General features: G+C 39.6%; 2 protein-coding genes across 2 annotated transcripts; both read left to right on the top strand.

The window, feature by feature from the left end:
• The first annotated feature begins 4,861 nt into the window (after positions 1-4,861).
• Positions 4,862-17,167, top strand: GDF10 (growth differentiation factor 10). The gene is made up of 3 exons (XM_010714531.4): positions 4,862-5,614; positions 10,000-10,904; positions 16,475-17,167. The coding sequence occupies exons 1-3, from the start codon at positions 5,323-5,325 to the stop codon at positions 16,664-16,666; spliced, it is 1,389 nt and encodes a 462-aa protein (XP_010712833.2). The 5' UTR covers positions 4,862-5,322; the 3' UTR covers positions 16,667-17,167.
• A 147-nt stretch (positions 17,168-17,314) lies between these two features.
• Positions 17,315-25,944, top strand: GDF2 (growth differentiation factor 2). The gene is made up of 2 exons (XM_031554432.2): positions 17,315-23,150; positions 24,797-25,944. The coding sequence occupies exons 1-2, from the start codon at positions 22,805-22,807 to the stop codon at positions 25,732-25,734; spliced, it is 1,284 nt and encodes a 427-aa protein (XP_031410292.1). The 5' UTR covers positions 17,315-22,804; the 3' UTR covers positions 25,735-25,944.
• Positions 25,945-26,688: the final 744 nt, after the last annotated feature.

Here is a 26,688-nt window from a genome sequence, read left to right as displayed (position 1 = left end):
CTTGCATGAGTTACCACTGGAATTTCCACTGGGAAAGTTTTCTTCCATTTCTCAATGGAAAGAAATATACTGTAACAATCAGAAATATCAGTGCTGTGGAACAGCAATACAGGAGGTGTAATGGCAAACAGACTAGCATGAATGGAAAGGAATTCAAAGGAGAAGTACTCACCCAACCCTGAAGATGGAGGCTCACAGGGAAAACATCACAAGGGAGGATCTCCAACCAGAGACCCTCCCCAGTGGCAGTCAGCCCTCAAATGAGGTCTAAGAGAGGTACAGCCAGGCCCCACCCCTTCTGGTCACACAGCTGAATTGCCTTCACCTGTGCTCCCAGGGCTGACCAGGTCTTTTCCCCAGGTGCTCAATCAGCAGTTCAGGCCATGACTCAGCAGTTAACATACATATATATTCTTTTTCTCCCTACATAAGGGTTTGTGGTGGTTCATGGGTCACTGAAAAGGTTAAGTTGCTTGCTTTAAAATAAATCATTGTCTTTATTTCAGGCCAGTTCCTAGTAACATCACAGAACTACCTTTTTAGCTCATACCAGCTGGCTGGCATCTCTGATAAATTAAACTACCAAGATGAAGGGATTCCATTTAGTAACATACACCTGGAGAAAATCTTCCAGCAGATCCTGGCAGCTGTGGGTACCAACAAAATTAGCTTGTCTGCTACTAGTCTAGGCTATCCTTATCAGAAGGATAAACAGTGGACCACAAGGCAGAAACAGAAGAATAGGATTCCAAATGGATAAACCTACCGTAAGTATAGCATTTCATGACATCTTTCAAGTATGAATGAACATATCCTCAACTCCCAGTGAAATAAAACCAGAAAAGAAACAATTGTGATACTTTCATTACTCATGGAAATAACACATCAGAATGCCAATACCTATTGCTTACAAGTTACATAAAGTGACACTATAGTTAAACTTACAAAATGCTAATCCTGAGGCTGGATAACAGCAAGAGCCATCATATTGCAGCAAAACTAAGAAGAAATGAAAGGCACTCTCCACCTCACACAGCCAGCCCACACATCTTAACTAGATTACTTTTGTAAACAGTTAAAAGCTATAGAGTGGCCAAGCACATAGACATAAGTATACCTTTGGACATATTACACAGTGCTACCAACTGTGATAACTCAGCCTGAGTTTCTCCCCCACTGATTACAAAGGCATCATAACTTGATTACTCAGATACAACGCCAGCAATGTAAACATTAGAACAATAGCCTACAACAATGCTACTACTTATGATTAAGAGTAAGCTCCCTGATACAGGGCTTTTGTTAGGTTTCTCTCCATTCATAAGGCCTGCAGATAGCCTGGTAAGCGTGCCAAGACAGTACATGTATTAGTTAATGAATACAGATTAATTTATCAAAGAATAGAGAAAGCCTCACGCTCCCCACGAAAAGGCCATTCTAGAGAAGGCCCAGCACAGCCCAGGCAGTAATCTCCCACTCCAAGCACAGCCTGACAGTACCTGAGCTGGGAAAGCACAGCACAGCAGCCGCAGATCCTATAGATACTCCAGAATGAAAAAAGCAGCAAATCAACTTCAAGGTCCATCCAGAAAATCCAAAGAGCAGCTCACAAGCAATACCAGAGATAGGAGCTCTTCAAATCAACACACAAATGAGAATGTAACCCTGAGGTCTGGGCTTAAATAGTGCTCCTGACCATGTGACTGGTAGCCCAGGTGAGACTGCTCAAGGCAATCAAGGTGCACTCAAAACCTGATAAAACTGACTATGGAGCTGATCTTCATAGTTGTTTATATTTATTCATCTTGCCTGTTGTAGACATGAAGACCCAGTATTTGTGAAAGCACTCACAAACCACACAAAGCAAACAATCCTTAGGAATTACTGCCTTGTCTGTAGTCAATACATTTCATATTTGCATTTGTCTATCCTCGCATCACATATCTGAGGTAAAGACAATCAGAACCATTTCACAGATGCAAAGGCACAGTGTATTTTCTTCTATTTCCCACTAAAGCCTATCCTGATCTCCTGCACTGAAACATTCTAGCAGCAAAGAGTGCCAGAAGATGATGGGAACTGAGTCTGTGCATCTTGGTTCCTAATTTCTTACATTTTGTAATTATACATCATAGACAGTGTGATAGCATAGGGATATAGGCAGTTCTTGCCTCTTGGCAAGGTGGACAGGATAAACTTCTGTCACTAAGAGGAAGGATGGGAAGCCAGGCAGGAAGGAAGGTTATGCTTATCAGAGACCAGAAGAAGAGAGTGTGGATCCAGAACAGAAATCAAAGGTGGAAACTTGTTCTTGAGTGATGGAATGGACTGAGACAGCTGTTATTCGAGAGACAAAGCTTTCTGTACCAACAGCACGCACTGCATTATATGCCCAAAGTCTTCTCTCAACATTATGAGCCTTCCAGGGCTCTATATAAGCTCTGATCATCCTACTTGCTCTAACCCATAAAAAGTACTGATGCTGCTTTGTTTATTTTCTGAGGTATGAAAATAATTTCAGTACTGTTAGAAAAAGAAATTGAACATACAACAGCATTTTTTTACTGACCGTATATCATTCTTGTCACACCATGTGATTTTGGATGGAGTATGAAAAGGGTTTTAGAGTTCTGCCATCAATTTCTAAGAGAACCTGCAGTCCACTGCATTTTACCCGGTTAATTTCTAATTAATATATTATATACTTAAGGAATGGTGCAGTATGGTCCTACCTAATGGTGTAGCATTACACATAGCACAATATTTTTATGAGTGAAAAATGAATGAGCTGTCCTACAATAAGTAGCAGGCAGAAAATTGGACTGAAGCCCAAATTTAGTAATAATTTATGTTTCATCAACTTCCCTGGAGTTCTAACCTTCTTTATTCCTGCTACCAACTTTACTACTAAAAGAGACAGGCAAAATTATTTTAATATAGATTTTAGAGTTCTAACTCTGAAGTGAGTTAATAAGTTATTTTGTCATAGAACAAAAAGATTCCCTTCCTGATGCTCCATATCCCCTCCTCCATTTTCCCTATGTATTTCGCACATGTATGTTGTATGACAAAAGAGGCATGAATCACAATAGTTCCTTTGTACAGATGTCTTTAATTCCACAAGAAATCTCATAAAATATAAAAAAATAAAAAGCTGTTATTAATGATATGTAACACTATTTATATCATGATGATTTTAGCAGGAAGCTTAAATCTGCAGTTTAAAATCTTGAATGCATTGCTCTAACTATAGAGAGACTTTCTCCAAGTCCTGGCTTGCAAAGCTTTGACTTGAGCTATTTAAGAAGAAGAAGAAAAAAAGAGAGTCTACTTGGCAAGAGCTTTAATTAGCAGAAATTTCCACGCTAGGAATATTATTCTGCATGAGCAGAAATTGCATAGCTCTTGCCTCTAGATGCCTTAGAGATGCCATTGATTGACCATATTCAGAACAGGGGAATTATGTGACCCAGTGCTAATTTGAATTCCTTTACCAAACACATTTTTATTTCATCATCTCAGCTGCATAAAAGAGTCAAAGTACCAGAGCTTTAAAGACTCAGAATTCCTGCTGTTCTGCAATAAAATAAGGCAAGAAATATTAGACATCCCTGGTTGATTCTTTAATTCTTTCCCAACGGTGTCAAAGTATCAGTGTCCTACAGGTTTTAGTGCAGGTTAAAGACTGATACAAAGTGTGTGCCTGAATAGGAGTTTGGAGTGAGTTAAGGAGAGAGAGAACGTTTAATGGGACATTGGTCCAAAATAGCCCAGCTTGTTCCTACCTCCTGCTGCCTCTTCCTCCTTTTCACAGGACCTTGATTGTATAGAAATAGTACAGACAAAAACCACAAACAACAAAAGGTTCGCTCACACCCCCAGTGGAGGTCATGAGCATGCTACCATGGAGAAATTAAAAAAAAAAAAAATCCATCAAAGGCTGCTTTGGCTTATTTATAAGCAAAGATTAATTAATAGGAGGTTTGATACTTTAGTAACTTACATTTGGACAAATTTGTATTTGCAAATTGTTCATTTCAGACACTGAAGGGGCACAGAGTAATGTGGCCTGGTGCTAATTTTAAAAATGAATCAAACCTTTCTTTGCAATGATCCAAAAACTACAAACTTGTGGTTCAGAGCCTTTCAATAGTATCTGCTCAGATTTGAAACTCCAAGGTTAAAACATCACAAAAGAGTTGTGTTATACACAGCAATAGTAGCTTTTTCCAACAATTTTTCAATTATTGCATTGTATACTCTCCAAGAAAAGTAACTGTCTTGGCTACTGGAGGATAAGATTTGAAAAGAGAGGCAGAATGAACAAATTCTCTAAAAATACACTGGTCTCCATTATATGTTGCCTTAAAACTGCTGTTCACTATAACAGATCTTCTGCCCACTGGGTGACTACAAGCTAGGATTCAGAACTACCTGCGTCACATGATGGATAAGTGCAACACGCACCATTCACTTTCAAATCAACGCCCTCCGACCTAAGCCATGTAAATCCTTCAGAAATTCACCCTGGTATTCTCCTCCTTCAGATTACACATGGAAATAGCCCAATGACGAAAGTTTACTCGTGCACATCCCCTTTAACCCCTACTATTTAAGTATCTCCTCGGAATTATCAGTGACCCTTGCTGCACTCTTGGCTGCTTCACACGGGGTCTTCCAGAGCGCCGACCCGACGAGACCTCGCTGCTCTCCGTACTGCTTGAAACGACCGCTATTTGCGGCACTCCCTTTTCACTGCACAGCCTTCAGCTCCGCCGGTCCGAACGGAGAAAGCCCCCGCACCTCCTCCTGCATACGTGTATGCCCCCGCTCCTCACACCGCCCCCGTCCACCCGCCCTTCGCTCCTTTGGCATCTCCCGTTCTGTGCTCGCTTCTGCCTTTTAGCGGGGATTTCTCGCCGCTCCCTCGCTCCCACCCCGCCGGCTCAGGCAGCCAAGGTGCCTGCTCGCTGCCGCGGCGAGGACATGCGTCTCCAATCAGCGGCTGAGGGCTGATTCCGTTAAAGCCTTTCCCCGCTACGCTTAAAAGATCGGGGAAGCCCCGCTCGGGAGCGACGCGGCGTCCCCTTCGCGGGTACCCGCACCCCTCACAGCCCTTCGCCCTGCCCCGCCACCCCCAGCTCCTCGCCCCGCGGGCGCGGGGATTGGCCCGGCGGAGACGGCATCAGCAGCGGGGGGAGGCCACCCCCACCACCCCCTCGTCCCTGTGCGGCGGAGCCGTGCGGGACAGAGCGAGCCGCAGGCAGCGCCCGAACCGCCGCCGCTCAGCTCCGCGCCCGGCCGCCTCCAGCAGCAGCCCCGATGGCCGCCCGCCTGGTCTGCTGCCTCCTGCTCTGGGCCCTGCGGCCCACGGGCTGCCGCTGTTCTGCGGGGCAGGGCGCGGGCAGCCGGCCCGGCTGCACCGCCGAGCCGCCGCCCGCCCGGGACTCACCCGGCCCGGAGCCCCGCGGGGGCGCCCCGCAGCCCCCGGCGCTGAGTAGCATCGCTCAGGACATGGTAGCTGTCCACATGCTTAAGCTCTACGAGAAGTACAACCGGGAGGGGAGCCGGCCCGGCCACGGTAACACGGTCCGCAGCTTCAAAGGCAGGCCAGGTAAGAGGGCGGGGGGGGGAGGGGACCGCCGCCGCCGCCCGCTAGCTGCTCCTTCGCCCTGAATCTCAGGGCTCTCCCCGAAGCTGTCAGTGGCTGCGGGGTGTCCCGCCCCCCAGGGGTCTGCGCAGCCGGGGGGAACGCCGGGGAACCCTGTCTAATATGCAGATGCAATGCCTCTCCTCTGCTCCACGGGTGGTTTCCCACCGCTGCCGACAGTACTGTCCACCGACAGTATCTGCTCCGAAGCGGTCAGCCTCTAGAAAGCCTCCGCTGCGGGAGATGCGAAGTGTCAGCGAACGGAGAGCCGTTCCCAGACCTTTCCTGAGACGGTCTGAGCACCGATTGCTGCAGCCGCAAGTCTTCCCCTCCAGCTGCCGGCGCGGCTCCGAGGTTTTCTAGGAGTGCCGCCTATGGGACCGTCTCAAACTGCTCAGCACCTCGGGCTCTCGCGCTGCCTGAACCTGAGGCAGATGCTTTACCACCTTCTTTACTTAGCTGGAGGCTGGCCTATGGAGATGCAACAGCATACATACTGTTAAAGCTTCTTCCCTCGAAATAAGTTCTTTACTTAGATGGTGTTCTTCACATTTGTTATCTGTTGACAAGGAAACTTAAAATAACCCTGTCTGGAAAATGTCTTCCTTTGGTTGACTCTTACTAGAGTTAGAGATCATAACTAGAACGTTGGTTCTTAGAGAATGAGGTTTGTTTCTAGAATGTCACTTGTTACACTTACAGAAGAACTGTTTTCATAGGCACAAATAATAGGTGACTTATTAGCGAATGGTTACTAGACTACCGTACAATAATTCCTACTCTATAGTGCATATCAATTAAATTTTTATCCAGTGTCAGATGTAATAATAAAAAGTCATCCTATCCGTTTTAGAAGGAGGGGATCCCATGGAAGATAATGTGGCTAACAACAGTGTAAAGAAACCAGGACTAAAGATGTACTGTAACTGCAGTCATTTGGGAAGGAAATAAATCTTTATGCTTTACACCGTTAGCCAGATGCTAACTAACAGGGGTTAGGAAAGAGCTTTCACTGTGGATAGCTATTTTGTGATCTCCCCTTTCTACTTGTACTTTTCCTGGCAAACTGATACTCAAGTGATACTTGCTGCTATCCAAGCAAGGCCCCATACCACTAAGAATGATTTGGGAGGAATACGATAGGGAATACTTTTTCTTCTTCTTTTTTTTTTCCCCTCCCTCAGGTAACTTACATCCACAGTTTCAGTTTCAAAATATCAAAATAGCATTTCCTACCCATACAGGTGGCACTGAACAAGTGCATGTCAGCATTTTGCTCATCTATCAGATCATGGCAGATTCTTGCAGAGTAACTTGCATAGAATCATGCAGCAGGGATAAAGCACACCTGTGTCCAAACTATTTCTCCTGTATTCCACCTGTATATTTCTCTTCTGGGTTCTGTCTCTCCCCAGTAATACATGCAACATGAAAGCAGAAGCTCCTTTGCACTTCTTTATGAAAAAAAAAATATATATGTACTTTCTTTTTGATTCATTTGACTAGTGATGAGCAGTCTGAAATGAACCGCAGAATGACACAAGATAAAGAGAGAGGAAAAACTAGCCAATCAGTATGGTTTCTTTTTCCCTCTACATCCTCCAAGAAATTCTAGAGTTCTTCTGAGAGAATAAATCAGTATGATCACTTAACAAGATGGTATCACCTAACAAGTGGAGTATCTCATCTTAATGAAATGTAGATGACCCTTATTTTCTTATCTAGATAAGCAAAACTGATTCTACCTACAATGACTTTTTCTTTGTTGTTCCAAGGAATGGGCTTAAAAAAATTAAAGTCCCCTTCAGAAAACCTGTAATCACTTATTTCTATGCTGCAGCTTAAAGCCCCTTGCTGTTGCACACTCTAGCATCTGTGATAAAGTGGACCTCAGCTGCAACATGTCAGTCCAGACTTAGTTTGTTCCATCATCATATGCATTTACTGAGGTCTTCTCAGCTACAGAGTTGTACTGCTATTTAGCCCTCAGAAAGCATACATCCCTTAAATTGTATGGATTGTTTCAAGTGAGTTATGATGTAACAGTAGTCCACACTCAGTGTGAGGTAATTGCTGTATAGCGTATGAATTCTGCACCTGTTCCAAATAGAACGTTGTTTCTCTGGCAGCATTTAGAATTGTCTAGCACTTTAGGAGTTTTTCACAGACGTTTCATCACCGCTTCTCAACTCACCTCCATGTGTGTTCACAAGAGTTTGTTGCTTCTCTGATAAAGAGCTGAGAGATAAGCACTTAGTTCATAGTTCAAGTTTTGTTTTAGTTCAGGACAAACTAGTCTATAGACATTTTTTCTTTAGATGCTTTCCAGTTTTCAGAGAACTTTGTAGCTTTAGAAAACAGCACAAATTGACCAAAGTTAGCTGCACAGTCAAGTCATAAGTGGCCTTGGAATGTATTTTCTTACCAAATGTGAGATACGAAGTTATTGCCCAGCTTCATCTAGGTTGCTGAGACAAAAGAATTGGTCTTCATGGCAGCAAGCAGCTGCCTAAGCCACGAAACCCTCCTGTAAATTGCTTCTTGAAGCTCAGTCTCATTTCCTGAATGCCATCCATCTTCTGTACTAAATAAAGCACAGACTAGAAAATAGCAGCAATTTAATTGACTGTTTTGTGTGTCTGTGAAAGAAAAGCAAATAAAGGTTTCTCACAAAACTGTAAGTCTGGCCTCTAGAGATTTACAGTTGCTTTAAAAGCATTTTAAATTAGGTTTTCTGCATATTGTTTTTGCTACGTGTTATCAGTAAATCCGCATTGCTAATCTTCACTTACTGCAATGCAGTGTTCTCCTAGCAGGTGGATTACCCACTAAAAGCTACTTTCTTTCTTTGGCCACTTCCCTGTTTTTTCTCTACCCATCTCTGCATACACCCTCAATACATCTTGCCTGTATTCTGAACTTGAAGTTGTAGAAAGGTAGATACAATCAGTAAAAAATTACTAACTTTTATAATATATATAGCTAGTACCATTCAACTAAGAGTAGACCAGTAAAGCATAGCAATTCTTGGCTGAAATACTGGTAAAAGCATGAATTATATGATTAATTATTATTATACTACTATGCTTTCTCCAAAACTCACGTTTCCTCAGTCTCTAACAAAAAAAACTCACTTCCAGGCGTTTTTTCCAGCCTTTCAGTAGCTGTAGATTGATTCTATACTACAAAGAAATTTGACTTTTTTTGTAATTTGTTTCACTTTGGAATACAGAACTAGTTTCGAAAACTTTAGATTCCCTTTCTGAGCTCTAATTCCAAATCCTCTTCTCATGTGCAGCCCTCAGACTCACATCTGAAACATTTTTATCCCAAAGATGCATAAGCTTGAGAGGTTTCTGTAGAACTGATAGTGCTAGGAGCAAAATATTCCCAAGATTTGAATCTAAACTTATTTTTTCATAGACTGAGCATCTTTGGATATGACTAGTACTGACAAAAAGTTCTCTGATAGGAATCCTGTCTTGAACTGCAGAAACAAGTAGGGTTGCATCATGGAATGCACCTGTCAACTGCTCTGCCATGTGTGAAAACGTTACTGAATTGGTATTGGTACAGGCTGTTCCATTTCACTGCATCAGGAAAAAAATACAGATCGTGTGGATGGAAATTGCCTACTGAACTATTGTTACTTCCAGGCTATCTATGCAGTCTTGGGATTAGTGAACACTGTAACTTGCTGTGGTTTAGTCCAAATGATGACTCTAGCCAGCACATACCTGAACTGGAAGACAGCAAGCACCAGTTTAGTGGTTACCCACTATTGTCCTTTAATGCTTTCTTACTACCAGACTGAGCTTAAGAAAGCGGGGTCATCTCCTAGTTCTGCTACCACTTTCCTGTACACTCTTAAGCTTAGCTATTTTTCCTATGCATCTTATTGATCTGTAATCAGGGAGTAAGTAGTATGCCTCTAAAAAAGGGATTTTTGTCAAGGGCCATCTTCTATGCCACATGCAGCATATGTTTCACTTGGGCCAGGTATGTTACCAAGAACATTATGCATATAGTGAAGTACAGAGAACAAGGGAGATGCTGTCAAAACATTAATGTCAATGAAGACGTGATGCTCTATCCAGGCATGTTTTCTGCTCATGTGCCATAGGAAAAGTTATGTTTAAGTATAACTGCAAACATTGCTTGCACACTTTTAAGCTGAAGTGACTCCAACAAGCTGAATGCATACCTGGTTTGAAGAGAGTAAGCAAAAAGCAAAGTTAACTCATCCACTTGTAAGGATAAGTGGTTTGACTGCTGGTGTTTTGTTTGTTGTTGTTGTTGCTGTTGTTTTTATCTTGGATATTTATAATGGTTTCCTTGCTCTTTTGCAGAATTCTTGTCACAGAAGCCCCTGTACTGCTTCAATCTAACATCCATGCAGGATTCAGAGATGGTTCTTGCTGCCACTTTTCACTTCTATGCCGACAAACATCCTCGGCACCGGGAAGTGCTTTGTAAGCGATCCAAGAACTCATCGTGCCGCCTCCTACACCTGCCTCCCATCCTGCGGCTCAACCTCATCTTCCGAAGCATCCCTCAGAATTCTGCCTATGGACAACTGAAAGGGAACATCAGTGTATTTCTTCAAAGGCGAGGGGCTTGGCATGCCAAGGACATTTCACATATCATAAAAGAATCGAAACGATCTGCAGAGCTTATCCTCTGTGCTGAGCTTGATTCTGGGGAGAAACACCGAGGCTTCCCTGAACAGGTCACCAGTCATTTGCCTTACATACTGGTTTATGCCAATGACCTTGCGATCTCTGAACCTAACAGTGTGGCTGTCACCCTACAGCGTTACGACCCATTCCCTTCCAATGATGGGGATCGAAGTGTGTCACCTAATGCTTCTGCTGATACTCGAGTGAGAAGGGATACTTACCTTTCTAGTTCTATTCAGAACAATGAATTGCCAGAGGTAGAGTATAACAATAAATATGATAAGCATGACATATGGGAGAATGCCTACAAGTCCTTGAAGCCAAAAGCCTCTCGTAAAGACCGAAGGAGAAAAGGGCAAGAAAATACAGAAATGCTTGCAAAGTCTCAGGTGCTAAACTTTGATGAGAAAACAATGAAGAAAGCAAGGCGAAAACAATGGAATGAGCCTAGGATTTGCTCAAGAAGATACATGAAAGTTGACTTTGCTGATATTGGCTGGAATGAATGGATCATATCTCCCAAATCATTTGATGCCTACTACTGTGCAGGGACATGTGAATTTCCAATGCCCAAGGTAGCATGCCTTTTCATTGCTGTTAGCTTGCAACTAGTAGACTACTGCTCTGCCTATCCAGCTACTTTGTTAGCTAGATTTTACCTTTAGACTTCTACCCATCTCACTGCCTTCAAACTAATTTAAGCAGCACTGTTTCTACTCTGTTTTTACCATCCATCAGAGTGCAAAAAGATTCCAAGTTATTTTTAATTTCAGCTGAAGAATAAAAAATCTCTGAAGTTTACCTTGGGGTTACACACTAAACCAAATTATTTTGGTGTGGTATCACCACAGTATTAAAACTAATAAAACAAGTACTGTACCAAAGTATTTCTGAATTCCACTGGTACTACCTCAGGAAAAAATTGAGGGATAATGACACATTTTTAACTGAAGAAACTGCTTGTTACTTTGAAAATAAGAATGCCAACTGAACTGGTATTTGTCTCAAAATTCTTAAGTGCTTCCTTAATTTAAGTCTTAAAATTAAGAAAATCCTGCTGGAGCTAAAAAAAAGGTTTCTTTTCCATATACAGCAGAGAATGCCAAGTAGCTGTCTGTAACACTCTAACTCCGGTGTTTTGAATTCCTTCTAGAGAAGCAGTGTGAAATTTCCTAATAAAGAGGCAAATACGAAGTTTTTGAATTCTAGTGGAATTCTGATTTGGCCTACTCCCAGCTTACTTATTCTATGGCAACAAGTGGAAATTTTGGCAATCCTGTGCAATGCAGAAATTCTTAGCACTTTATAGGGCTTTCAGATAAAGGGCAAAAGTTTGAAGCAGAGCATAACATTCATGTTCAGAAAGTAATTATTTTGCAATTCAACCTACAAATGGCCCAATTATTCATTTAACTGCCTTTTTTTCTTTTTTTTCTTTTTGCATGTGAACACTCTGTCCATAAGTAATTGATAGTGCTTTCCAGAAAAGGATATCAAAGTTCTGAGACAAGAATCTGCCCTATAGGGTGCTGATGTATGCTTGTGTTGAAATCAGTAGTATGATTGTAGGAAGAGTAGATATGCAGGCTAGTTTAAGTCCAGGAACAGTGAAAATCCAGATTTCAGGGTGGGGTGAAGAAATGTGCCCAGACTGAATATTCTCGTGCAGCTGGCCAATTCTGACACAGGTATACATAAACTGATGGATGATCTGGTAAAAATTAAACTTGCAGAGGCTTACATACAGTTCTCACTTTTCCGTTGTAGAATAGAAAGATCACTCAAAATACAAAACACAGCTTAGGAATATGGGTCCTCTGCCATAGTCTAATGCATTATTCATACATACCAAAGAAATAGAAAATAACACTTGGCTTCTTGTAAGCAAAACTCTATGGCACAAAGAAGCTGACAGAACCGAAGGAGATTTGATACACTTATAGTTGAAACAGTGAAATAAGCTTGTATTGCTGACTTATTTAATACTGCATCTAGAAATATTGCTTGCTATAGAATACATATTTTCTTGGAAATCAAAACCATTTTAATTCTCAATGTGCTAGCTAGAGATGAATTACTGTAGCTATATTAGCATCTTGGTAGCTATATTAGCATCATCCAGATTTGGGGATTTTGGTTAGATTTGTTTGGAGGTCTACTTTTTGTTAGCTTTGTATTTTTAAGGGAAAAAGTATACAGACAGATTCACAGTTTTAACTGATTAAAATCATGGTTTCCAACAGCAAGGACAAATAGGATATCTGCATGCTTGAATGAAACTTCAACTTGGGCCAGAGTATAAAAATTACTATGAACGCTGTGGAAGGAGAAATAGCCTTTGCTGTTGCACATATGTCTCAAGTCAGGAAAGCATGCATACGATCTTTCTAGATCGACATCAAAGGCTGGGTGTAGCTCTAAGTCATGAAGACTTGGACCATGAAGTCAGCTGGTGATGGAGAAATAAAACTTATTTCCAAGGTACTCTTTCAAAATTGTGGAGAGAATCATATACTTGGGATGTTGGGAATCAACACACTGAAAGATTATTTTTATTTAGTACATCTGCACATCTAATTTGACTGCATTTCTTGATACAAAACAGCACTTGTACAAGTTGCTTTGTTTCAAGTTCATCTCCCTTGCCACTGAAACTCTTATTCCCTGACTGGGAAGGATTTGTTTACACAGAAAATTTAAAGTGAATAGCTCATGAAGACAATAAAAATTATTTAAGCAGGAAGATGCTGAAGCTTACCCAACAGGACTCTTAGATTTTAACTTATTCATAGGAACAGGTAAGCTACAGCAGCTCAGGGCTCATCTTGTGTATTTTTCCATGACCTCTTTACTCTGAAATATGAGATCAAGTTCCATGGACTTCATGCTTGTAACTTTTTCATGCAGTCATCTTATTTAAAGAAAGTTTATATGCTAGATACTATCTTGAGACTTCAGTCTCATTCAGGTGTGCAGACATATTGCCAACATCACCTCTATGACAGCATCAAGATAAACTGCATTTTCAGGCGCCATAACAGGAATGCTGCATTAGTTTTGATAGTGCTTTGCTGATTTCTGTTGCCATGTCATGCCTCTGATTCAGTGGCCATGGTTACTGCTAAGAAACCAGAATTTGGATATATCTTCTCCCTTATCAATAGTAATTAGAATAATCTCAATTATGTCCTTGTGAAAGCATCATTTATGATTATCAGTTTTAATTCCACTCTCTACATGAAAAAACAAACTTTATTGAAGCTAAGAAGTGCTGCTTTTTAATATGTGGCAGAGGGTGTTCTTTGATCAGTATGTTCATGATAAAGCAGACTTTAAAAGGGACATAAAGCAGGAATAAGGAGTGAAACCTGAAGAATTTCAGATTTACTTTTCAACTACATCAACACACTCTGGTTTTCTGAGGTTAAAATTTCCTCCAGCCAGGATTGTCCTAGAGATTAAGAAAGAGTAGAACCTGGCCCAATGGATAAAACTACTAGCCAGCATTTAAGACATAGTGCCTGCCCAGTATCATCCCTACTGGGCATTCAACTCAGACTTTCCATCTTTCCACTTCAGCACTTTGGTATAAAGGTTAAAGTCAAGCTCAGCCCAAGGTCACTGAGCACTTGGGCCAGAATTCCAGAAGGGCTGGAAAATTTAGAGCCTGGCTGAATGTGGGATGGGTGTGCTGCCTGGCTCCGCTGTGGGTATAGGACTCAGGCAGCCAGATTCTGCACAAAGTAATATTCCATAATAGGCAGCTTTCTCTTTAAGCATTGTTGCTCTTAATATGTATGCTTCCAGGCATTAGAAACCTAATTAGTGCTGTCATCTTGGTAGCTTGATTTATTCAGGCTGAATTGTTTCTAACTAGTTTCAGGGGTGACAGCTGCTCTCACTGAACTTGGCTCACATCTCTTTGTTCCCCACAGTTACCGAGGCTGTATGGCTGGAGAAGATCCTTGAAGGATCTTCTGCATGTTCATATGTGAGGATTCTACAACAAAGTAATTGTCACGGAAGACAATGATGGTGGCTATCTGTTGCATGGGGTAAACAAACTCTGTTTCAGTAGTACATTAAGATTTGTGACTGTTACAAGTAGCACCATGAAGGAATAAAGGAGACACGACCATTTCAGGAGGTTTGTCATACAGGTTATTTCAAGAACTAGATTCTAGGAGCTTCAGTTTTTTGAATTTCTAAACTCTGCAATTGCTTGTATATATAAAGGCTACTTCCATTTGTCTTGCTGTCCAGATCTGCTGACACAAACAGTGTAGGCAGAAGCTTATTTCTACTTCATGTAGCAAACATTAAACTAATTTACTGCTGCCTGTTTGTGGACAGCTTTGAAATCCTAAGATTAAGGGTGGCATGAGAGAGTAAACTGTTGCTAATTATGCCAGTGCATGATAAATACAGAAAGGCTCTTTTCAGGATTGGTCACCTCTTGGGACCATCTTGACAGTGATGCTGTCTTGAAACAGTGAAGAATCACAAATGGATTTCACATTCTGCCCTTGTAATGGTTCACACGAAGTCGTTTCAAATAAGGAACAGCTAGAAGCATTTGTAGAAATTGAGGTCTGTTCTGAGTTTCTGGTATGATGTTATACTTAAATGTATCAGAATTGAATAATTCTTAAAAAAACATTGTTTGATTTAGCAATGCACTGCATAGCTTTTCATGATAAAAAAAAAAAATAATGCTTCATATATACTTCATAGTTATCTGAAAAATAAAAAGCATATGAGAATAATTCTTCTCACTTGAAGAATCTGCTTCCATGTTGAGATCTGCAAATTTCCTTTTTTGTCCCCAAGGTGCCACTTGTACCAAATCTGATGAAAACTACTAAAACTGTAGCAAAATGCCAAATATGACCACACAAATTTGACCACCTGTTACTGCACTCATTTTTTGGATTATTCAAGCACAACATATGAACAGGAGTCACTGAAGCTTCAGCATCAGTGACGGGTTGTATGCCTCATTACTGCATCATGTACTTGGAGAACATTTATTCCATGCTATGCTGAGGCAGTGACACAGAAAGGTTGACACCTGTCACTGCTTCACTGGTAAACCTCTGCTTGACTGTATGTACCTGAAGTAACAGAATTGGTAAAAACTGTTTAGTACTATTCTCAGACTACAAGGGCCAAGTGTAACTTCTGAATACATGCTTTAAAAAAAATAATTCTTTTATTTAAAAAAAAAATAGAAGTAATAAATAGTACACTATTTAATAGCTGAACGTAAGTCTTAGCTCTCCATTTATTCTCAGAGCCATTATAGCTAATAGCATTTCTCAAATAATTTTCCACCGTGTCAGAAAATCAATAGATAGGGTGGGTCAGTACCATAAACAGCATATAGATATAAAGCTGTGGTGAAATCTCACTTCATGTTTTTCCTGCTCTCTCAGCCTTTTGTTTTTTTTCTCCCACTTCAAGACTAGCTTGGAGCTTGGGTGTTGGGGGAGTCTGCTGAGGGAGACAGAGGGCAGTAGGCAGACTGCAGGTACGAAGTATTCATTTGCAAGGGTCCTCTGATTACAAAACACTCTGAGACTGTCCATCTATTCTACGGCAAATCCCGCCTGCTTCTGGAGCACTTATTTTAAACCTCAGTAATTTCTCCAGGAAAATGTAACTAATTCAGTATAATTTATACCAGAAGTACTACTGCAAGACTGAAATAGTTATTTTGGAAATAATTACAGTAGCCAATTTTCCCAGTCAGACAAGAGGTTAAGAAAGAGATAACCTTGAGCTGAGAAGTGTGCCCCCCTTAGCCCTTTTCCCCTGCATATCTGCCTCCAGCATTTAATAGCTACCGTCATGGACACGGTTCTCTTTCCAGGCAGCTGACTGCTGCCTGTGCCACCAGTGCCCTCCTCTGGTATTTATGAAGGCAGCAGAAGGCATACAAACTTGGACACATCCTGTGCAAGAAGGCTGGAAATGTCAGGGCATGACTGTGCTGTGTGGCCTTGTGACTCAATCACATATATTTCTTTTTTGAAAACCAACCAAACAAAAAAACCTACAAACACACTTGTAGTCATTTTCCAAGCCCTCTTGGGAAAAAGACTTCTCATAAATGAAATAATAACCATTTCCTTTTCTGTTCCAGGTTGTCAGACCATCAAATCACGCTACAATCCAGAGCATCGTGAAAGCAGTGGGAATCATTCCTGGCATCCCAGAGCCCTGCTGTGTTCCTGACAAAATGAGCTCACTCAGTGTCTTGTTCTTAGATGAGAACAAAAATGTTGTTTTGAAGGTATACCCCAATATGTCAGTTGAAACTTGTGCCTGCCGATAAGTTCATACGAATACATCTTCAACAACACCTACAGATCCTGCCTGACTGCACTGGGAAGTTGTGAACAGGAAATTAATCCTCTTGAGTTGACAAACGAATGCAAGCCTACAATTCTTCTGCAGGAGGCATGTAGAGAGATGAGAATGATACATGTGCCTACCTGAAAGGATATGCCTTAGTGCCATCATTTGACTTGTACATTCACCTTCTAGGCATTCAATACTTTTACAAATGTCTTCCTAACCCACCTATCCAAGACACATTGGTATTTAGTGAGAAAATTATATGTAAAGTTTTCCATAATCAAAAGACTAAAACATGTTTTTATATGCTATTTTTACTATTTTTATCTCTTCAATTAATTAAGAAGATGGGAAGTGAACTTGCAAAGAATGGCTTATATTAGGATATCACTTCTGTACACAAAATGTTTTGCCTAAAACACTCATAATCTGCATATTTATACTGAAAAACATGCTGTAATAAAGGGCTTAATATGTATATTTTTTTCAGGAAGCAAGTATATTACACTGTCAAAGAATCATACAATCATGGAATTGTTTGAGTTGGATGGGACCCTTAAAGGTCATCTGGACCTTTATGATGCAATGCATATATGCAATGAACAGGGACACCTACAGCTCCATCATGCTGCTCAGAGTCCCACCCTTGAATGTGTCCAGGGATAGAGTATCCACCACCTCTCTGGGCAAACTTTTCCAGTGCCTCACAACTCCAATTGTAAAAAAAACTTCTTCCTTCTACCCAATCTACATCCCTCTCTTTTAGTTTGAATCCATTTTCACTTGTCCTATTACAAAACACTCTCCTAAAGATGCTGTCCCCTTCTTTTCTTCTAGCCCTCTCAAGATACTGAAAGGCCACTAACAGGTATCCCTTGAGCTTTCTTTTCTCTGGGCAGAACACTGAGATACCGCTGGCTTTCTGGACTGCAGGTGCACATTGAGGGCTGATGTCCAGCTTACCACCCACTAGTATACCCAGGTCTGTGCCCTATACTTATATCTCCCAGGTTTTACAGCAGGGGTTGCCACGACCCAGGTGCAAGGCCTTGCACTTGGAATAAGTCCAGTAATAAACCTTGCACTACATAGGCTTTCACATACACCGTATGCTAATACTGACATTTTGGTTACCCTGTATTAATATATAATTTGTTCTACAAAAGACATAATGTAACACCCCACACTTTTTATTTGCTGGATGACTTTAGGCTGTTAAACATGTGCTCTGAGTAACACATACTATATATTAATATGTTGAAATACTAAAAAAAAAATAACCAAGATTTATATTTTTGTAAATTATATTCTCTAGATTGTTACATGCTTTTAACAAAAGCTAATAAATTAAAGGAACAGTAGTATCTAAAAATAGTAGAATTGTCATTCTATAAATCTTCTCTGTTACATTCAGTAGTTTTTTTGCATCGTGTATTATGGAGCTTTTGTTTTTTAAGCTTGGAAATATTGAAAAACATGCATAAATTTGGCTTAAACAACTTCAAGTGGTAATCTATCTCTACTGGATAGTAGTTGTTTCAAAAGTTTTGTTCTTTGTGGCTTAATTGGAGGTTGAATTTATTGAACTTTAGCTTCAATCCATTGGATTTTACTGTAACCTATTTTTATTAGATCTCTTTTGTCTATTATCCCAAATATATTCACTGTGTATTTTTAGTATAGAGAGCAGGGTCAAATTACGTTTTGGCTAGGATTTAAATAGGTACTTTGATTTCTTATTATTCTAAGCCTCAAAACAATTTCTCATAGCTCTTTTCTGAAGTCTTTCCAGAACTTTCATTAAATTCTTTTTCCAGCAATGAACTTCAACATGGGACACAATATTTGGCAGCTGTTCCATTAAAAGTCTTAACAGAAATAACTCTACTTCCCTCTAATTCTCTTGCAATCCTCTGTTGATACATTCTGCAACTGCAACACTCTTCTAACAACTGATGTTTCATTACTGAGCCTGTCAATTCTCTTTCTCTCTATCCCTCCTTGCCAGGACACACTGATGATGTATTCCATTTTTACCCACTTGTTATGCCATAATCTAGGCAGACCAGGAGCAGATCAAACTTCTGAAAGCAGTGAGGTAGCACAGAGAGAAAGATGCCGAGCCTTTCCTCCTTGAAGGACAGTCTATTCTTCTTTATTATTGCATTACAAGTATATTTCTCAGGGAAAGGATACAACACCTACTATCCTCTGATGAATAATTGTATCTGGAAGGCTTCCATCCTGCTAAGGCACAAAGTACTTTCTACCACAAATATTCTGTATTCATGGAGTGCAGATTCCCAGGCAATAGAGTTGAGTAAATGTGTCCCTCCCCACTAACCTACATAAAAGCAAGATATGGTGCCTACAAGAGTGTCTACAATGTTACTCGATCAACATTTCTTTCCTGTTAATTCTAACACTCCTAACTAGATATCTCTAAGACATCTTGTAGTGACTGCTAATTACAATTGCCAAAAGATCATGGATCTTGATAAGCACTTCTTCTCCAGAAGCACTACAGGGATTTACCCAGGAATTACTAAGACAAACATTTGTGTACTGTTGCTATTAAAGATATCCCTTAAAAATGAAGGGTCTTGTGTTTTCATAAATCAAGAGACACTCAACTAATGTTGACAGTGATGGTAAAATATAGAGGAAAAAAAAAGAAAAATTATCAGAAATTAAGCACTTATTCCTACAGAACAGCAATTAGCATAAAACTTCCCACATCTTAAGTCATCGCCATTTCTGTTCTACATGACTTTTTTTTTTCTCTGTAGGTAATCTTGATCCGATTTAGCAACAGCTTTGAAGAGAATGATATATTAGCATAGCGTATTTATGTTCTAGTCTATTGCATTTGTTTTCCCTAAGGAATCTATTCTGTATCTTGAATTAGTCTTTGGGTACATATTCACTACCCAAGATCTGTTTACGCAAATAATTAGGAGAGATCTGTTATAAGGTCTATGGGATATAAGGGAAAATGCTATTCCTATCTCTTTAGGATACCTGGAAAAAACTGAAAGATCTGGTCTGTATTTAAAGATTGGCATAACTATGTAATTTAGCATGGGCAAAACAAAATTATACCCATAAGTTACATAGCTATCAAGACATTCCCTTACTACACAAAAGAGGAAATTCTCTTACTATTAAAGTTTATTTCATTTGGTAAAGTACTGTAACTTAGAGATGAAACTCATTTTGTCACAAGACATTTAGTGGTTTAGCTATATCTGTCAATTCTCTAATGCAAACCAGGCTTTCTAAATTTGTTTAGAAGTACCTACTTTCTGGGTCTCTGAATGTCTATTCTTCCTTTGGAAAAGGAAACTTTGCATTTAATACATATAAATTATTTTAAAAATAGCACAAATACTATCAGCTGATATCCACACCATCTTGAATCTTCTCTCCTAACAGTTCTTTGACTTCCATGGCCATGCTGTATACCCTTCCAGTCAGTGATTACATTTCTAGAAAAATTACTATTGACAAACACCTAAAATAAACTGCAAGATAATCTCACTAATCTTCCTAAAAATGAGGATGATCAATAGCAGATGATTACAGACAGATAAACCAGGAAATCAGCTGATAATAGTCAGCAAAGTTTGAAGTACATTTTTTACTAAAACATTCCATTTAATTCTTTGAGATCAGTTTAATTGCCAGAGATAAAAGCAATAATTAGAATGTACTTAGGTTTTTGTAAACTGTTTCAATTCATTTTCACAAGGCAGTATAATTAACTGAAACTACTGGACAATGTTAATGTATTTATGCATCACACGAACTAACAACTGTCTCACTACCAAACTTCAAAGAGCAGCTTACAAATGGAATTGCCACTAAATGAAACTGTTCACTGTTAAGTATCTGCAAAGATGACACTTGGCCTGACGATATGTAACATCCTTGTATATGAACTGGAAGTCTTTTATATATAACAACCTCCACAGCTTTTGCACAAGAGTGTTCAGGAGATTGGTATTTATATCGACTGCTTCATCTAGCCATGCAATCAGGACTCATTTTAAGGTAGGAAGATGCAGAATATTCTACCTAGGCATAAGGAACAGAGGCTGTTCCTACAGAGCAGAAGACTACACGCTTGGAAACTGTAACTTCTAAAATATATTTGATGGGCGTCATGGACCTACAGTGTAATATAAGCATCAAGGATGATGCTATGTAAAAAGAGCTAATAAAAGCTACAAAAAGATGCACTGTGGAGCAGAGAACCCCAGCAGGAAAGGAGATTATTTTTCTGCATGCGGCACTGAAAGACTGCCACTAGAAAACCATGTATAGCTCCAGTGTTCAGAAAAACACTGAAATTCTGGAAGAGACACAAAATGAGAAACAAAAATAGTTTAAGAATATACCCTTTAGAACGTGACTAAAAAAAGCACTATCTGTTTATTTTATCAGAAAGCAAACTGAGAAGCTGTTCGATTACACTAAGTACCTTGATGGATAGAAAATGCCGGTGCTGTGGGGCTTCTGAATCCAACAAGGAAGTGAGTAGAACTGGTGTCTAAAAGGTGTAAGCCAGGAACAATGAAATAATAAATGAAGCACTAGGATTTTTAAGCGTGAGTGATAGCCTTTTAGAACAAGTGCTACAGAAAAAATAGGATGAAGAAGAAGAAATTCTTCATTTTTCTGGAGATCCTTGAAATGTTATGCTTAGCCAAATACAAGAAACTGGACTTTGCACACAAGTAGTAAATACAAAAGCCATGAGTATAACGTAAGAACTGTGCTTATTCAGGAGAATAGAATCTATGCCAAATAAGCTTTTCTGACTTTACAGTGTAGGAACACAGTTAACCAGAACCTTGGATCCCAGTTGTCACTTTAACAGATACATGACGACCTAGACTGAGCTCACTTAAAACACCACATGCTCTGCTAGCAAACTAAATGGTCAGAAAGGGTGAAATATTGTCAAATAGACTTTTTTTTAAAGAGTTCATAACACTATTCAGAATCTGTGGCATATATGTAATATAGACTGAGCTGTGTTTAGAAACAGATGATACATTAACAATACAGACAAAATATACACACCATTAGACTAAATCAGAACAGGTTAATTAAGATAAATAACAAGAGATATATTTGCCTGTAAATATACACTTTATTTTCTTCTGTATCATAAGAAGTTCTGCCATCAGACTTTTGTCCCACTCTTCTCATGGATAACAGTGTCAGACTTTTACTTTTCACGTAGCCTCAGAAGGTTTGGTTCTGTTTCCATTCTAAGGTCACTGCTTGCTCTTGTTGCTCTTGGATTGTATTGACCATCAAGAATCTAAGAAATATATTATGTAAAATACTATAAAAACAAGACTACAAAAAACTACAAGCCTACAAAAGAATTAGACTGAAAAAGAACAAGCCTGTGAATAGCATGAAGCGCACTTGACACAAAACAGATATTACAGTATGTACAAATAATAGCTCTTGGCTGATAAACGGAAAGAAGTTTTAAGGTTGTTTGTACTGTCATGAGATCATATCTTGCAGAATCACAGGTCTCCATCAAATTACTGTGGATTTTTTGATGGTATATTAACGGAACATGGCAAGGATTTGTGAGATGTTATTTACTAATAGCCGATAGAATAATTTCATTCTAGATTTCTGTTTTCTAGTCACCGTGTAATCTTCCACGTCCCTAAAAAAGCTTCTGTCTGAGTTGGCAAGGAAATGCTAAAAGAGTGTAATTAAGCAACGATGACCCTAAAGTGAAATGTGGATTCTTTGCAATATACAACATCCTTCCCACGAGCCATGTGTGTTTGTCAGATGTTTATAGAATCTTCATTAACTAAGAGCTTTGCTAGATAACGGAAGCTGAAGCATGGCATCAATGACTCAGATAAGGGCAAGTGTACAACCAATCTGCTTGACAACTGACAAGAGGCTGGGGTTTGAAGCAGACTGTGAAAAGAACACAAGAAAGTGATTTGCAAAGGGCATTCCGTCTGTTTGCCTTCCACCTCCTTTCCTCTGTCTGTAAAGATTCAACATTTTTAATCAGTTAAAATACTTAGTCCTCTTGTCTCTCCATCAGAAAGTAAATACATAAGAAATGCATTATTTTGGAGTATTAGCTGCACTGTCTGTTTTCAATATCATTGCCTGCCTGGCAAGAGGCAAGCCTTTGGAAAACTGGGACAAGCTACCAGTTATGGGAGAGTCAGACGTATTCTTTCATGATCCTGGGGAAGAGGAAGATGAGACCCATTTTGACTTTAAATCTTTCCTGGAGAATATGAAGACAGATTTACTAAGAAGTTTGAATTTATCAAGGGTTCCCTCACAAGAGAAGACCAAAGAAGAACCGCCACAGTTCATGATTGATTTATACAACAGATACACAGCAGACAAGTCCTCCATCCCTGCATCCAACATCGTAAGGAGCTTCAGCACTGAAGGTAGGAGAAGTCCTAAGTGTGTGGACAAGAATTTTTAAAGATGTATGTGTGAACAGGAGTCACTCAGATGCTTTTGAAATTCCGAGAAAACTGATTGCCTAACTTTCACAGACTATTCAGAAAGTAAATAGATTAAAATTTTGGACTGTGGCCTTGCTCCTTTCAGTCTTTAAAAAATACAATTTTAAAAAATCCTCTGATGTTTTTATTGTACAATTTTATCTTCTCAAATGCATAAATTGAGACAATATATTGAATAAAGGGTTTACACAAATCACGTTTCTCAAAGCTAGAGATTTGTGGCTGCTTTTTTATGTTAGAAAACAAATATTTGATCATCTATAACTGAGACATTCATGCCAGAGAGCTCTTCTGAGAGGCTTCTGTCATTCTTAAAAAATACAGTAGCCAACTGAGAAATCTGCCTCAAACCAAGTAAGGATCCAGCAGTGCTCATCCCAAATTCTGGTTTAGATGGGAAGATTTACATGGAAAGTTGTAGCCAAGCTTGTTTCAGTTTGAAAAAGAATCCAGATCTGCCTGTGTAACAATAGATTTTTGAAAGCTCCATGTCAAGAAACAGTAAAAAAAATGTTATAAGTGCAATCTTTAGAATAAAAATGAGACAAGGAGAATATATTTTTATAAAAAATAGTTTTATAGAGGTAACAACACAACAAGGATCTCCAGATTTCCAAATAAGTGACTCTAGATCTGAAATGCAAAGGAACCTCAATAGTATGAGTTAGATTATAGTTCCCACATCCCTCTCTCCACTCCTTTAGAGAGAAGAAGGGTCAACAGTAGCTAATTAAAATTGCCCCATAATACAATGATGATCGAGTAACTATCTAACACTGACCATCAAAGAGATATCATTCAGTGATGACTTTAAAATACTACCTACCTGATCTTTCAGAAAAAATACCTGCCCTTCCCAAGCCAGAGTTGCTGGTTCTGCACAAGTTTGCAGCAAAAAATAATAAAACACCACAAATACTCACAGAAGCCTGGAATACACGTAAACACAAAGGATGTTTATCACCAAGTCCCAATTTAAACAGACTCTTGAGCTTTGATACAGATTTTTCAAAGGTTTTCTGTCTCCTCTAACTCTCAGTAATACAAACTGCTTTCAAAGCTATCTGAAGACACCAAAAACCTCAGCACAGTTTATTCTTAAAAAAGAGACAAATACACACTATGCTTCTCTATACTAGGAGAGCAGTTCATCCCACGGCACTATGATGAGTGGTAAATTCTAATAGCTTTTTTTTTAAGGAATTCTTTCTGTAAAATTGTCTTCAGGAAATTGCTAAATTTAACACTTCCAAGATGAGTACCTGCTACAGCACCAACTGCACCTTATTTTAGGAAGACTCTTCCTGCTACCCCTCCACTCCTTCAGACATTCACCTGCATGCAATCTTGGTGAAAATACTACCAACATCAAGGAAGTCCATTTTAACTTTTCACTCCCTGCTCCTTGAAACCTGGCCAGAAGATGTTTTTTTGTTTGTATGTTTGTTTTTTGCTAAGTAGCCATAGTCTTATTTTACTCCCAAAACAAATCCTGAATTTTTTAAAACCAAGTTATTTAGACTGTCAGGAGCACTGTAACCACAGGTTTTTATTTCCTATTGCAGATGTTGTTTCTTTAACTTCACCAGAAGAAAACCCATTTCAGAAACACATCTTGTTGTTCAACATCTCTATTCCACGATACGAGGAAATCACCAGAGCTGAACTGAGAATCTTTATCTCCTGTCACAAGGAAGTTGGGTCTCCCTCCAGACTGGAAGTCAACATGGTCATTTATGATGTTCTAGATGGAGACTATTGGGAAAACAAAGAAAATAGCAAATCTTTGCTTGTCTCCCACGGTATTCAGGAGTGTGGCTGGGAGATGTTTGAAGTGTCCAGAGCTGTGAAAAGATGGGTCAAGGCAGACAGGATGAAGACTAAAAACAAGCTAGAGGTCATTATAGAGAGTAAGGCTCTGGGTGGTTTCCCTTGTGGGAAGCTGGATATTAGTGTTACTCGTGACACTAAAAATCTGCCCCTGTTAGTAGTATTCTCCAATGATCGCAGCAATGGGACAAAAGAGACCAAAGTAGAGCTCCGGGAGATGATTGTTCGTGAACAAGAAAATGTGCTAGACAAATTAGGAAAGAACAACTCTTCATCTGAAGAAGAACGGAGAGTGGAAAAAGCCATCACTAGGCCCCATCAGCATTCCTCCAGAAGCAAGAGAAGCATTGGAGCAAACCACTGTCGGAGAACTTCGCTCCATGTGAACTTTAAAGAGATTGGTTGGGATTCCTGGATCATTGCACCCAAAGATTATGAGGCTTTTGAGTGTAAAGGAGGTTGCTTCTTCCCTCTGACAGATAATGTTACGCCAACAAAACATGCTATTGTCCAGACTCTGGTGCATCTCCAAAACCCAAAGAAAGCTTCCAAGGCTTGCTGTGTTCCAACTAAACTGGATTCAATCTCTATTCTTTATAAGGATGATGCTGGTGTGCCCACTTTGATATATAACTATGAAGGGATGAAAGTGGCAGAATGTGGCTGCAGGTAGTATATGCAGAATATCTAAGAAGAGGAATACACTCTTTTTTGCTGTCCGTGAAACTGTACATTAGTGATGTAAATGAAAATCCTTGCAAACAAGGTTTGGAGCACGGCATGGAGCTGGTTGTTTGTTGTTGCTGCTTTTAAAGGAAAGCTGGCATTTAAAGAATGGCAATCATTGTAAATAACCTGCATTATATATCATTAATTAAAATTTTGTGAGATTGAAAGAACTATGCATTATTTGTCCAGAGTGACAAAAACAAAAAACTTATTTGAATTTTTCTGTTAAACCAGTTCTGTTCAGGTCACATGCAGCCTTTGGAATTGAGGATGTCTTCTAAATTTCCAATAGGCATAGAAATCTAGCTCTCTCTGTCAGTTCTTACATTCTTTTGTAAACTCACTGAACTGCATATAGTTTGCATGATAAAACAGGGAGTCTAAATCCTGCAAACCTTTTCTCACATCAGTAATCTCAGAGACTTTTAAAATCATTTTAATGCAAAGTATTTACTCCTGAAAGTGAAGTTTTTAGAATTTCTCAAACAGATGACACACTCCATCTCATTTGATTCCCAAGTTTCCTTCTGTGGATAGCAGGTGCCTTGGTTTCAGCTTTCTTATCCTCAATGTCCCTATTTTTACCCTTTTATGGCACATACTTGAATGATAAGAAGTACAGCCTTCCGCTTCCAAGACACTGTTTCCTAGGAGGAACAGTAGACCTTATCTCCCCACAAAGATAAGGAGCCACTTTGACCTACTGTGTATTCTTAGTATTTCTTTGCAAGAACAAGCAGTAAAACGACATCCAGTCTTAAGATCCATACCCTAACAACTGTGGGGGGTTGGCAGTGCTCAGCACTCATGAAAAAAATAAACAAGCTAATTTTTAGAGGCCTAAGTTTTTTGGATTCTGACACCAGGCACTGTTCATTTTCTTTATTTTTCTTAGGAT

Source organism: Meleagris gallopavo, chromosome 8 (genome assembly GCF_905368555.1).
Source record: "Meleagris gallopavo chromosome 8, MGAL_WU_HG_1.1, whole genome shotgun sequence".
Classification (NCBI taxonomy): Eukaryota; Metazoa; Chordata; class Aves; order Galliformes; family Phasianidae; genus Meleagris; species Meleagris gallopavo.
The sequence above is the reverse complement of the archived record's forward strand: the minus strand, read 5'-3'. Positions and strand labels throughout refer to the sequence as shown.